Raw genomic sequence first — 14,842 nt, 5'->3', positions numbered from 1 at the left:
TATTTAAATAGTACACCAAAAACATACAACAGGGTTGTGTAGCTGTCAGAAACTGTGTAACATGTTTTAATTGAATGCAGGAAATACATACTAGAGAGAAGGATCATGATGGAGGGAATGAAAGGACCAGGATTGAAGGGAACAGGATTGAAAAACCTACTGGAATGTCGAGGAGGTGGACAGGGCAGGAGAGGTTTGATCAGTTTTTAAACAGAAACTGAACTGATGGGCAGAGTTTGAATAATGGGGTTGGACACTATAGGCGGACTGTATCACCAGTAGCTGGCAGTAGTGCAACACACTGGATGCAAACTGTCGTCAAAACACAGAGGAAGAAGAAGAAGCTCCTCCTCATCCTCCTCCTCCTCATGTAGCAGCTATAAAAGTGTGTGTGTGGCACAGACTGATAGGACTTCACTCACATAGATCTCATTATAGGTGCCCTGTGAGAGCCCACAAGTTTCATCTTCCTCTTCTCAAAGGACAATCAAAACAGCACAATGGTGAGTACTTTTTACTATTATTAACTTATCCAAAAGAAAAGCAACATTCGCAGGATTTTATGAGATAATTTCTTGTTGCGTCTGCAGACTTTCCCTCCAAAATCTATTACAAGCCTCTGCTCGTTTCCACTTTAGTGGCCCCAGGTTGCTACTAAAATAAATTTTTGACATTGCTACAGCACATTAAAAACTCATTTATATGCTTGAAATTGTGAAAATTATAAAGTGAATCAGTGGAACCATTGCTACCAGGCATGTGGCTCCAGCCCCAGTAAAGGTTAACTGTTTCCATATGTCTGTCTGTCAGGAGGGCGTGCTTGTTTGGGGAATGCTGATGTGGCTTCCAGAGGCCGCTTGTGTATTTTACATTTCTATTTCTGCCGTTCAGCGCCATCGTGCTGATAAGCTGCTGCATTCCTGCAGTGTTTGACCTAAAGCTGCGTCTTGTGAATGCATTAAACACCCTTCAGATAATAAAAATAAAAAAAACATGTTAGACATGAGGTCTGGCACATGACAATAAACCCTAAAAGCCATGGATCAACATTTTTACAAGAGCTAAAGAGTCTTGCGTTAATTCTTCAGCATGAGTTCAGCATGATGACTTTTACTTTGTTCCCTTGGAAGAGCAAACAGTGAGTGTGTCGTAACGTTTGCAGGCCATTTGAAAAGACAGGAGTGAATACAAACGGTTTGTTTAGGCGCTGACTACAAGAAAAGTGTTTCCCCAAATGGTTTTTTGGTTCCGCTGACACTTCCTGTTGGGCCATTTGTGATACAACATGAAAGGGGAGCTGTGGACAGTCATACTGCCTTCAGAGTTGCCATCCCACATTTAAAAAGTATTGCTAGAGTGGGTTTAGATGAAGATAAATAGCATCTCTTGATTTTATGAACATTACGTGATTTGTCAAGTGTGGAAAAACACATCCCTCCACTTCATTTGAATTGGGAAGCTACAGAATAATTAAAGTTCTGTATCTTGGTACACAACAGACTTACAATACAATGCTCCACTGTGTTTGCTCGCCTATGTCTAGGCCCCAACGTCAGCTGTGACAGTTTTAGAACAAGATCCAGGAAGCGCATAGTCGCTCACTGTACTGCCATTGCCAGGAAGTGTAACTTTCAGTCTGTGTGTGTCTTGTAAGCATGAACCAATGTGGCATGTTGCACACTACCACTCCCACTTTTCTCATATCCTGTCGAAGCTCCCCGGCTCACAATAAGGCAGAATATAAGCTTCATCGCAGTTATGTCTGCATACTGCATTTTGCTAAGACGCTGTAAATGCTCCATAAAGTCATTGCATTTAAAGCATATTATTTCCATGATGTAAGCTGCCATCTAAACATGTTTGTGGTGTAGCTGTCTGTGTGAGGCTTCACTCAAAATAGCTGGCTGCTGAGCAGGCTGCCATCGCCATACTAGGCAGCTCCCGTGTCACCCTGACCCCCTCCTCCGTCTTTCTCACAATCTGTTTAAGGGGGGAGGGGGGAGGTCAAGGGATCAAAATTCAAAACAAAAGCCCACAATGAAAAAAACTGTTATTCTAGGCTAAAATATGCCGTTTCTGGTGGTTGTGCTATTTATAATATAAATTATACTACTATTACTCAGCTGTCAATGTTTAGTTCAGGTATTAGTAGCACTACCACTGTGGCAGAAGACTGACATCTCAACCATTTATTGATTACTTTTACGTAACTATTTCGACTATTAAATACAGCTGATACATTTGGCTATCGCAACACTTTTTTGTATTAAGTATTATTAATAACTTTACTACAATGGTTTATCCATTACTTTTAGCTAACTATTTTTTTACGTTTTTCCCATTACTTTTAGCTATTCCAGCATTTATCCATTAGAGTACTGTTGGTTATTTATTACCACCTTTATCATCCAGCTTACATTATTCCAATTTATCCATACTTTTAGGTAACTATTTTCATATACATAAAGGCATATTATAACCATTTATCTTACACTTATCTAACTAGTTTATGTGGTTTGAATTGAAACAGTATTACTGATATTAAGAATGTAGCTAACTTGAAAGAAAGTCGGTCACTCCACTCATTAAAATAATAACACAACTCACGTCAAGATAATTCCTGATTGAAAAAACATGCACAGCAAAGTAAAACCCTTCAAGACTGCTTATCAGACTGAATGATCTTGTGCGGGAGGACGGACATGTTCTGCAGAGCATTGTTAAGAGCTGTTTGTGTTGCTGAAGAGGTCCCACTGGGAAAAACATGCCAGGATGTTTTTAGGCTCGGCTCTAGGCTCAAAGACAGACTGACTTCATAGGAATTTCACAACATATGTAACAATATAATACACACCCACATGTTCCCTCCATAAATGAGGTCAGAGGTCAGCTGCAGCCTCTTTTACCACTATGTAAACATGGAATTATTATACATGAATATAAGAGTTGGGCTTACCTAAACTCTTTGGAGACATATCTGGCGTGTTTGTGTTGTCATCTGTGACAGCTGGCCTTTTGTTGACAGACTACAGCTGCAATAATGTAAACACACAGTGGAACAAAGCAGTTATGGGTCAGCAGAAATTAAATTGATCTGTTGAATTCACCCTCAAAAGGTGCTACTTTTTTGTAAAAAAAAAAAAAACTCCCTGTGTCACATATTTTCATTTCCATCACTTTTAATCTCCTCATGAAGCGCCAGTTAACCAAACAGGACAGTTGACGTTGCATTTTAAACTCCCTCAGGCCTTATTTCTCTTCTAAATTATGAGACCAAACTTGTTTTAGGCCTCAGCAAACGTGCACCCATTGCCTCCACCCTCCATCCCACCCACACCCTTTACAATGAGCTAGAAATACTTCAGGAGGGTGTGGAAGCACTTTGGCCCTTACAGATACTCTGACAAGAACATGCTAATAATCCATGCTTGCTTTTTTAGATAATGACTCCTGATTTGGATTGGTGTCACATCCTACTTGCAAGGAGATGTGAAAATGTAACAGGTTTCTGCAAAGTTTGCAGATGCAGACCTGGAAATTTGAATACACAGAAATCAGGTTGTGGGGCTAATGTGTAAATGCAAATTTAGGTTAAAAAGTCTTTTTTTTGTTATTTTTGGCACTTAACTGTCATTTTCAGCAAGTCACGACAGGTTATAAACAGAAATGTTTGCATCCAGCTATCCAGCAAAATGGTACGGCTTAAGTGTGAATTCCAATGGGGTTTGGTTTGCATGATGAATGCAGGGATAATTTTGCAGCTGAAAATCTGAGAAATACAGTTGATATTGATCATATTCTGAAGTTTATACATACACAAGTATCCCTAAATCATATTGGAAACAATATAAAATAATATACATACAAATCTCTCCTTTTTCATTCCGCAGCGCGAGTGTATCTCTATCCACGTTGGCCAGGCTGGTGTCCAGATGGGCAACACCTGCTGGGAGCTGTACTGCCTGGAGCACGGCATCCAGCCTGACGGCCACATGCCCAGCGAAAAGCCCAGCGGAGGCTACGACGACTCCTTCACCACCTTCTTCAGCGAGACCGGCACCGGGAAGTATGTCCCCAGAGCCATCTTTGTCGACCTGGAGCCCACTGTGATTGGTGAGAGCAACAACCTGTTGTTTGACATTATTTGATGTGGGAGCTAGTGTTTAGGAGAAGAGGGTCTTGCCTGAGATTTTATGAAGACAATACAGCTTTCTAAAGATGAAACTGATCATTAATCATTAACTAAGTCCAAGACAGTGCATATCATTGTCATTGACTTGAATTTATATTTCGACCAAAGTTTACTTCAAGCTATTTAAGTGAATGGGTCTGCAGTCAGTTTTATTTTGGCCACGCCCATTTCAGTTTGAATCAGTCAATCAGATCTCAAAAGCTAACTTTCCACTGCAAGTCCGGAAACTGCTCAAAGTATGTTCTTATTTTTAAATGCAGAGTCCAACAACACTCTAATCAACTATTCAATAAAATTACTCGGTGTCTTGGGCAAACAAAACATTCACAAAGCAAGACCTCTTCAATTCAATACAACTTCATCTATCCAAGTTGATGAAAAATAGGCATTGTAGATGTTAAATTATGCATAACCCAACCACTGCATGGCCTGTCGCCTCAAATTTATTTTGAAACTTAATGTGTCGGATTGCTCTAGACAAATCTGATATTTGAAACCAACGTGTTTTTCTTTGAAAGTCTTTTCAGTTCATTATCCACATAAAAGTCAAGCAAATTCTATCTACAGCCCCAAATCTAAACCGTATTACCATGCTCTCTCCTCCAGATGAGGTTCGTACAGGCACGTACCGCCAGCTCTTCCACCCCGAGCAGCTGATCTCAGGAAAGGAGGATGCCGCCAACAACTACGCCCGTGGTCACTACACCGTCGGAAAGGAGCACATTGACTCTGTACTCGACAGGATCCGCAAACTGGTAAGAAAAGCTCTTAATTCAAGAGGCCAAGCTTTACAGCAATTTCACAACATCCAAAATATGTCAGTCAGCTGTTGATTTAAAGGGTGATTTGATGCTATATAAGATGATTTAAAAACCACAATCTTAAATCAAATAGAACGAAGGAAACACTATTTCACCAAGCAGTATAGTCTTTGAATTTCTTGATAAAACTCAAATAAAAAGTGTGCCATTTAGTCCATTTCAAAACTTCTTAAATTCTACCTTTCTCTTGCAGTCTGACCAGTGTACTGGGCTGCAAGGTTTCCTGGTCTTTCACTCCTTTGGAGGAGGAACCGGCTCAGGCTTCACCTCCCTGCTGATGGAGCGCCTCTCAGTAGACTTTGGCAAGAAGTCCAAGCTGGAGTTTGCCATCTACCCAGCCCCCCAGGTGTCCACTGCTGTGGTGGAGCCCTACAACTCCATCTTGACCACCCACACCACCCTGGAGCACTCCGACTGCGCCTTCATGGTGGACAATGAGGCCATCTACGACATCTGCCGCAGGAACCTGGACATCGAGCGTCCGTCGTACACCAACCTGAATCGCCTGATCAGCCAGATCGTCTCCTCCATCACCGCCTCCCTGCGCTTCGACGGCGCCCTGAATGTGGACCTGACGGAGTTCCAGACCAACTTGGTGCCCTACCCTCGTATCCATTTCCCTCTGGCCACCTACGCCCCGGTTATCTCCGCAGAGAAGGCCTATCATGAGCAGCTCACTGTGGCTGAGATCACCAACTCCTGCTTCGAGCCAGCCAATCAGATGGTGAAATGTGACCCTCGCCACGGCAAGTACATGGCCTGCTGTCTCCTGTACCGCGGTGATGTAGTTCCCAAAGACGTCAACGTCGCCATCAGCAACATCAAAACCAAGCGCTCCATCCAGTTTGTGGACTGGTGTCCCACAGGCTTCAAGGTGGGCATCAACTACCAGCCTCCCACTGTGGTTCCTGGAGGAGACCTGGCCAAGGTGCAGAGGGCCGTGTGCATGCTCAGCAACACCACCGCCATCGCCGAGGCCTGGGCTCGCCTCGACCACAAGTTTGACCTGATGTACGCCAAGAGGGCCTTCGTCCACTGGTACGTCGGAGAGGGGATGGAGGAGGGAGAGTTCTCGGAGGCCAGAGAGGACATGGCTGCCCTGGAGAAGGATTACGAAGAGGTGGGTATCGACTCATTCGAAGAAGATGAAGAGGGGGAGGAGTATTGAAAACAGACAGACGTTTTTAAGGAAAGGGTAACAGTAACAGTAAAAGCAGCCTTGAGTGTTGATGTGCAGTTTATTGACTGCTGTGTAGACCTCTAATGAACACTAACATTACTGCCGAGCAGAGATCTGTCCGAGCTCAAGCCCATGGTGTTTGGTGTAATAAAAAATTACTCCAATGAGAGAGAATGTGCCTTTGCTTCCTTTTTCTAAATAAAACTGTTGACACCACCTTCTCTTGACTTCCAAGAATGTTTGATTTTAGAGTGTATAATACTTAGAGTTACTACCTTTGCATTTCCTTTTGGAAATGTGTTTGGAAACAGTTGTAACTATGATTATTTTCACTATTCATATTTGAATTGTTATTTTAACATGTAGTAATAATTGTGTTCAATAAACAGCATAAAACCTAAAGATATGACAATGATATAAAGATAGAAAACTAGCAACTCCTCATAATTGAGGCTTTATAAATGATCTAACTTAAGACAAATGAAAATGAACTTTGTGTCAATTAATCAACTAATTATTTAAGTACTAGTTGGAAACCTACACAGTTACAGCAGTTCTAAAGGAGAAAACAAAGAACATTACTGCCTTTCCAGAAGGTTCTCTTGTATGCCATTCTTCTTTTTCCCTCATCTATGGCCTTATTTGGGGAATTTCATATACTCTGCAAAGAGAGAACAGATAAATCAAACATCCAACATAAATTGTGTGCATGAAGGTAAATCAAGTAACGCACACATCATGGTTGAGGTGAAAGCGAATAAACAAAAGGAGGAAGGCAGCATTAAAAGCGTCTGATTAGTCAGAATGATTGCCCCTGGGGGGGGGGGAGGGGGGGTGTTCCTTTCCTTTTGAATCCTCTCTGCCTCAGCTGTTTCAAATTATTGAGCTCACAGGTCAATCACAAATAGACTCTGCTCACGTGCTAAAAAAAAATTAGTTTTCGCGTTGACGTTCAGCGTGTGCGATCTAATGCTGCGTTCATGCCACCTGGGAATAACAGGGACCGCCGCCCCCGTGGTTACGTTGTTTTTCCGACTGCCAGCGTTCACATGGTCGGGATGCGTGTTCTTCTTCTTCTGTTATATTGGTGTTTGGCATAACAACTTGTTGCATGACTGCCACCAACTGTTGGCCGTAGCCCAGAGCATCAGGTGTGTGAAAACATGGAGGCCATAATAAGAAAAGATTTGCTGCTGTCTTCTTATGCTAGCATAGAAACAGCACATGGACAGGTGTTTGTTTGTGTTATCTGCAGGACAACGAACGGGAAAGGACACGGATAAGGTGTTGTTTTTTTATACATAGGCCTATTTCTGAATCATTTGAAACATGTTATGTCTGTGTATGTTTCTTGGCAGAGGCGTTTGTCCACAATAAACAGTTTATTGTCACCACACATCTCTTCCGAGTACACCTCGGATAATGAAGGGGAAAAAAAAAAATTATATATATATATCTTGATACTGCACTTTCATATGTCTCTTTGTAGCATTACCTATTTAGAGCTAATGTACTTGCACTTACTACTTGTTGTCTGGAGTTTGCACCTTCAAGGTTGAACGCACTTAATTGTAAGTCACTTTGGATAAAAGCGTCAAAGTAATGTGTTGTCTTTTTATGTACACGTTGTGGGTGTTTTACCACAAGATGGCAGTGGGGTGCTACTGTGAGAGGAAGCTCATTACAACAACCACACTGTAGGGAAGATAACAGGAAAGAAAGAATATGTGAATTGAGAACTATCAAGGACAAGGCCACCAGCTCGGCGTACACACACACACACACACACACACACACACACACACACACACACACACACACACCATCTTTGTGGGGACCCGTCATTGACATAATGCGTTCCCTAACCTTAACCCTTACCCTCACCCTAACCAGAACCTAATGCTATCCCTAATTCTGAAACCAAGTCTTAACCCTCAAACAGCCCTTTAAAGGTGTTGGGTCCAGCATTTTGGACCCACAAAGCTGTTCGGACCCCACAAGTATACTGTATTCCCAGTTTTTGGACCCCACGAATATAGTTAAACAAGAACACACACACACACACACACACATATATATATATATATGTGGACATCCTTGGGTAAATAAATGATCTAATTTGTGAGTCTGGGGCTGTTCTTGTGCTGTGTTCCAGTTAGATATGCAGTTGAAATCTATCTGTGTTGTTCTGACTAATTACTGTGAATGCTCTAAGGTAAAGCTCATTTAAAACTAATTTAGACTTCTCGTTTGCTACAGCGTGGTTGAACAGTGCAAGAAGATGGCTCGGGTCTGTGTTGCTTGGCTGTGTTTTGATGCTTGCATGGCTTCTTATACTGAATGGGGATACTGTTGATGTGTAACTGTGTCTTGCTGCTTCCTGTAGCTCTGCATGGCTTACTGAGAAAGCGTATTTGTTGCTCTAGCTGTCTGTGTGGTGTCTTGTTGACTTCTGTCTGTATAGTTTAACCTGTACTAATGTCTTGCTGTTTCCTGTTGCTCTGGTCTAAAATCATCTAGCCAAAGGACTACAGTTGAAAATCAGACGCCTGGCTAACACTGGCACATTTACAGAAATGTTAATTAATGTGTGTCGTCCTTTATAAAATAAAGAATAAGAATAAAAAAATGTACAAAAGACTTCCTTCTTCACAGATTTTCCTGTGCAGGACCATGAGAGACAGACTTATTTTCCCAGTTCAGGTCTTAACTCATAGTTTCTGAAGTTGCTGCTGGATTATTTTTTTCTTCCCCTCCTCAGCGGAGGAGGCCTTCATATTGGCTCTGTAATTGCTTTGATGTAATTAAGTCTCGGCAGCGTGGGCAGAGGAATTATGAAGGTCATGTTTTTGTCTCCTATATTTCATATTTCTTCTCAGTATGGTTAAAAGAACACGATGGTTAGGCATTGTCACACAAACACAGCTACTCAGACAAAGGGAAACTAAAAGGTGCTGATATCAATGAACAACCATAGCAGGGTCAGGACAAATGGTTTTACAGTTAGAGTTGGTGGAAAAGGCTCTTTTCTTTGAGAGGATTGTTCTGGGAGAACAAAACCCCTTTCAACAAAACATGCATAAACATTATGCCTTGGTAAAACCAACAATACCAAAAGTTTAGTGTACAAGTTGGAGGTTTGGGTGGTGCAGCAACTAACAGCTTGGCATGCCGTAACAGCAGAATAAAAGCAGGAATGCCGTGTACACCTGTATCAGTGCAGCATTTACAGAGTATTTTTGAAGTTGGTATCCACGAAATCAACATAGTACCTTACTGCTTTACTTTACTTACATGTAGTATATCTTAAATGATGGTCACTAAAATGTAGTGTAATTAAACAGCAACTTTAATTATTTATTTGTTCATTTCATGGAGCTGTTTCACCACTATCCACAATTAGTTTTAGCTTCTCCATTTTCTTTGTGCGTTGCATTATTTGCATTGCATACTGACTGTTTTGAATAAACTTTATGTCACCTTTCAGTGTCATGCATTTAGCACACGGCGAAGGTTTACGGCATCTGTAATTAAAACGGCTTCATGTCATTGGGTGGGGAAGTGCAGGAGGTGGGTGGTATATATGGTGGTGGGGAAGGGGATTAGGAGATTTGGAACAGCTGTGGGAGTCAGAAAGGGAATGGCAGGTTAAAAAATTACTGATAATGTGAAAAAGAATGCAAGTAATACACATGTCTAGTGTATTTGAAATACTTATACTTGAGTATTTAAATTGTATGCTACTTTACTCTTCTACTCCAATTCATTTCAGAGGGAACTAATGTATGTTTGACACCACTACATTTATTTGACACCCACAGTTACTTTTTACACACAAAACACGATATGCCTATATGATATACTAGTATACTATATAGTACTCTGTACCCAGTATTATACAAAGTATCTTAAAGTGGCTCCTCATTAAAATGCTCTTGTGTATTTATTATGTAACTTTGAAAGGAGCCATTCTGCATAATGAGTACATTAACTTTTGATATTTTCAGTACATTTTTCTGATAGTACTACTTCTGTACTTTCACTTACCAAACATTTAAAAAATTCAGGGCTTTGACTTGTAACCGATACTTTTAAGTATTTCTACTTTTACTTTAGTAGCCTAAGTCTACTACAGGATGTGAGTACTTCTTTCATCTCTGCAAGAGACAAATGAAACTATTATTACATAAATATACATAATTCTCCAGGATTCTCTCCACCTCCTAAAAAATAAGACTCAAACATGGCTCATTCATGTTTCTTTAATATTAAAACAGCCAAAAAATACAATAACTTTTTCTCTATTCACCTCTCACCCACAATGTTTCCAACCCAGAAAATAAATAAATCAAGTTAAACTCACAGTAAAAACCCATTCAAAACAATAACTATGACTTCACACACTGTTTCTTTAAGTTGGACTTAATAAACTGTTACAGAGCACAGGCAGGACTGTTCAGCAGGTGGGTCTTTTGCTGTTAAGCCGGCACACAACGTTGAAGATGTTGCATCACCAGCCCGAGAGTAGCTGTATCCAAGACTACCGACAGGTTGGCATAACAACCAATAGCCATGCAATGTAGGGGATTATCACAATTTGAGATTAACGTTTTTTTTTCTCCTCACGTGTTAATAGCAGTTTGGAAATGAAACTCCAGACACTGAGCACATGTTGGCTCCTCTAAAAGCTACAACTGACTGAGGACATTTCTCACTGGGATTGATGGCCGACAGTAATTGTCTGCATAATCAGAGTGAGGAACGCTCTCTTGCTATGGCATTGTGTTGCCCGTAACACTTAAGATGCTTTTTAATTACAAAGCTTTATGTATAACACTATAAAATGGGAGTGTTTCGAAACAAAAGCCACATTTTTAGCAGCTGGAAATGCACAAGTGAAGGGCAATTGCACTTGAAATAATTCATCCAGAAGAATTCTAATGAATAAATTAGGACATGAGTTTCTCCAAATCAAGTTTACAAAACAAAAATAATATTGGTATGTTCTGTCAGCCAAGGATTTGAAGGAACATTAAGCGGTTTACGTAAGACCGTTAAGGCAACCAGTAGAAAATATAAAACCATAGAAAATATACCCTGCAGCTATTAAATGACATTACAGCAGGAATTCAATGCAAACTCCTTGTGACAAGGTTATAGTTTATCATAAAAAAAAAATGCAATAAACCGGCTGCAGATTTGTGTGAAGAAAAAGGTCCAAACAGAAAGAGGCCAGATGAAGAGTATGAAGCTGCTGCAGATAGATGGTGAGCCAGAGATATAATGTTCTATAAATATCTATGTAGTGAGAGTTATGTGCTATGGGACGAGAACAACTGCACTTATTGCTCCTTTAAGCTCAATATTTAGAGATGTTTTTTTTTATCATATATCAAAAGAAAATTGTTGTGACATGGTAAATAATAAAATAAATAAATCTCAGGTAATATACTGACAAGGAGACAGTGTAATAAATAAGTACTGTCCATCTGTTTAGCACTCTTGCTGTCTGAATAAAGGCTTAATGACTTCAAAATCTGTAACCTTATTTGTAAAACAGGTAACCATGCCAACATAAATATACAGGACCTAACATGACAAACTGGTTTTCTGAACGATGAGCGAACGGTGTCTGCTTTTTGATTGCTTACACACGTTGCATTATGTTTCCCTGCAAGTTAATCGCTTTCAGATGAAGTTTTAGCAATAAGAGATGTTGACATGACGCTGTCATGTTTTGTTGTTCTTTAAAACAAATGTATCGTCTTTTCCTATACAGGAAGCTTTGGAGGATTAATGATGTCATAAATGTGCATTTTTAAATTGGTTTCATGTCCCACTGATGGACCAGATTGGTGCAACTGGCATCGGAAAAAAAACCTCTCAATGTTGAGAAAAAGAGCTTGAAACATAATCAGTGTAACGGGCTTCTAAATAAAATCCATTTATGAATACTAGGTGGAAAATGCCATGCTTCATGGAAACAAGCTGAGTAATATGTGAGAAGATTTGAAGCTGCAGTTATCTCACCTTTACATGGGAAGAAGGAATAAAAACAACACGTAAAAAAAAAACCTTTGTTTCAGAATTTGTGCTAATTTCACACAATGTTTTGCGGAGACTGTGCCGACAGAAGCCTGTCATGGTTTTTAGAGAGTAGGTTGGCCTCATAAAGAAAGTCATTTTATCACCTCCTGCAATCTTCCCACACATTTTGTATAGTTTGCAAATCTTGCCATGACACAAAAAATGTAACATTTTCTCTGTTCTGTCAGTGAGAGAGAGGCGATATCTCTCTGAATGACCTGTTTGCATCATGGGAGCCGACTGTAGGAGCTTTATTCTACTGAGGTGACGAGCGATAGAAACTATATCTGATATGTTGGGAAGAAGCTTGTATTGTCCATCAAATGTGGTTCTACAGGTATAAAACACACACACACACACACACACACACACACACACACACACACACACACACACACACACTCAGTCAAGCAGGGGCACATCATAAACACACACGGTCCAGTAATAATAACCACGTTTCCTCTCACTCGTCGTCCCGTTGTTGTTGGTCGAGTAATGATGATGCATCAAGCAAACATCCTCTAAAATAACCAATTAGGGAGTGAGTCAACTGTATCTGGCTGCGTCTTGACAGGAAGTGTCCCTCGTCTGGGTAGATCTATCCCAAAAACAAACACAAGAGATAAAAGAGTGAAGAAGATATAAAAAACACATAAGGTCAACTGAAATTTAGAAAGTGCATATTAACGGATTATTGTCTGGTATTGTCTTAAAAAGACAGTTTTTCCTATGCAGTTTGGAACAGAGGATTCTTTTCATTGTGATTCAGGATTGCAAACTTTCCTTTGGCAACATACAACTTCTACATTGAAACCGTGTTACAGACTTTGATTACGTCAAACAGTCTTCTTTTACTTTGTCTCCAGCCCCAGTTGAAGTAGTCTGTTTAAGAGCAAAGTATTTACCTGCATAGTATAGTTGGCTCCGATCTTTATCAAGTGTTTGATGAGCTCTGCTGTGTGCTGAAAGTGAACGTTTGCTGTGGAGGAAAAACAAGACATGCAAATACGTGTCAACAGGGTTATTTTACACTGCTGCATATAAAAGCTGCGGTTCTCATGCAGGGTGGAGTTTTAAAGCTCTGCATCATCAAAAGAACACAATCATTAACACATAAAAGGTTATTGTGATGATTTCATCTTATATTTTGCGATGAAAACTGTCACATGAGGAGAATAGTGGGAGATGTGCGTACCGTCTGCAGTGCCGTGAGCCAGAAACAGAGTTCCGCCCTGCAGACCTTTCATGTTGGTGACAACTCTGGATGCCTGGGAGAAAAATTCTTTATGAATACATCAGATTTGATCACTTTTACATAAGTTTTGTATGTAAAATCCCCCAGTTTCCAGTCTTTATACTAAGCTAAGCTAAGCAGCAACTGGCTGTAGTCTTATATTTATCGTGCAGCCGACGTGGCCACATGTGGAGCAGCCTGACATGAAATTGACATATACATCTCATGTTCACATTGGCAGAGAAACTGGTGAGTATTTTGTATTTTTTTCCTCTGCAACAGGAAGCCAGATTGCATTTAGATGTATTGCTCAGGGGAGTTTGAATGGTAGCTGTTATATTAGAGGATATCTCAACCTCTCAATCCCATCATTCACTTTTTATTCCCAGCTGGGATGCAAACGAAGAAGATATTCCAGCAAGTCAGCCGCCGCACATCAGCAGCCGGACATTTAATAACCCCGTCTGCTTCTCGTTCAGTCTCAGAGGACGAGTGATGATGTCCCGCTGATTGTCTGATCAGATTGCGCCACATTTCTTTTTCATTGGATGTCATTTAAAAGCAGACACCCTCTCCTGCTGTGAGAGTCACAAAAATAGCCGGCCCACTTTTAGGCAACCCACTTAGGAGGAAAAACACACTTTGACTGCAACCTTCACATAGAGGACGATTCTGTAATTTCTTTTTAACCTCTGGCATTTTCCTACTTTTCATGTTTGTGTGTTTTCTGTTGCAAAAGGACAGGATTTGGAAAATTGCCTGAAATGCTTGTGGCCACATTTGTGTCTTTATTTGTAACCGTTTTCTTTGTGAAGTGAACCAAAGCAGAGTGCGTTTTCATTTAGAAAGCTGTGACCTCTACCTCGCTATTGAGGAAGAGAGACTTTGTGGAAAGAAAAAAAAATCATTTTTTAAGTAATTTGAAACAGTATGTAGTTAATTTACACTGTTGTAGTACTTTAATTTGTAGGCTCCAACACCAGCAGCCTTTTATTTGTGGCTCCATTCAAGTCTGCTAGTAAAATTGATTTTAGAAATTGAATAATTCTGTTGCCAAGATCTTGCATTAAGTAACCAAACATGTTTTCCTCGATGTTTCCCACTGTGCTCTGACTTATTGCTTCGCTTGAATGCAGTGGTGTCAGGTACCTTCCAAAAACTCACAAGATGAACCTGAGGGTCCAGAGGTGATTTACAGAATAGGAGAGGAGGGAAGTCATACTTCTGCTGCACAAAATAATGACTCTTTTTACATTGGAAGGTGGCGTACAAACTGACGAGTTAAATTGTTAAATTAACGGACATAATGAAACTATTAGTTAAATTTG

The 14,842-nt window shown here is 40.4% G+C and overlaps 2 protein-coding genes across 2 annotated transcripts in view; one reads left to right on the top strand and one right to left on the bottom strand.

Moving 5' to 3' along the window:
• Nucleotides 1-391: 391 nt before the first annotated feature.
• Nucleotides 392-6,414, top strand: LOC144512777 (tubulin alpha-1C chain-like). Its single transcript, XM_078243700.1, has 4 exons — nt 392-503; nt 3,891-4,113; nt 4,799-4,947; nt 5,207-6,414. The coding sequence occupies exons 1-4, from the start codon at nt 501-503 to the stop codon at nt 6,179-6,181; spliced, it is 1,350 nt and encodes a 449-aa protein (XP_078099826.1). The 5' UTR covers nt 392-500; the 3' UTR covers nt 6,182-6,414.
• A 4,061-nt stretch (nt 6,415-10,475) lies between these two features.
• Nucleotides 10,476-14,842, bottom strand: part of LOC144513005 (inactive dipeptidyl peptidase 10-like) — a 55,176-nt gene continuing 50,809 nt past the window's right edge. The window contains 4 exon segments of the mRNA XM_078244046.1: nt 10,476-12,758; nt 12,761-12,878; nt 13,186-13,259; nt 13,476-13,548. Coding sequence (XP_078100172.1) covers nt 12,562-12,758; nt 12,761-12,878; nt 13,186-13,259; nt 13,476-13,548 — 462 coding nt within the window. The 3' untranslated portion in view covers nt 10,476-12,561.

This window comes from Sander vitreus, chromosome 24 (genome assembly GCF_031162955.1).
Source record: "Sander vitreus isolate 19-12246 chromosome 24, sanVit1, whole genome shotgun sequence".
In the NCBI taxonomy this organism is placed as follows: Eukaryota; Metazoa; Chordata; class Actinopteri; order Perciformes; family Percidae; genus Sander; species Sander vitreus.
The sequence above is the reverse complement of the archived record's forward strand: the minus strand, read 5'-3'. Positions and strand labels throughout refer to the sequence as shown.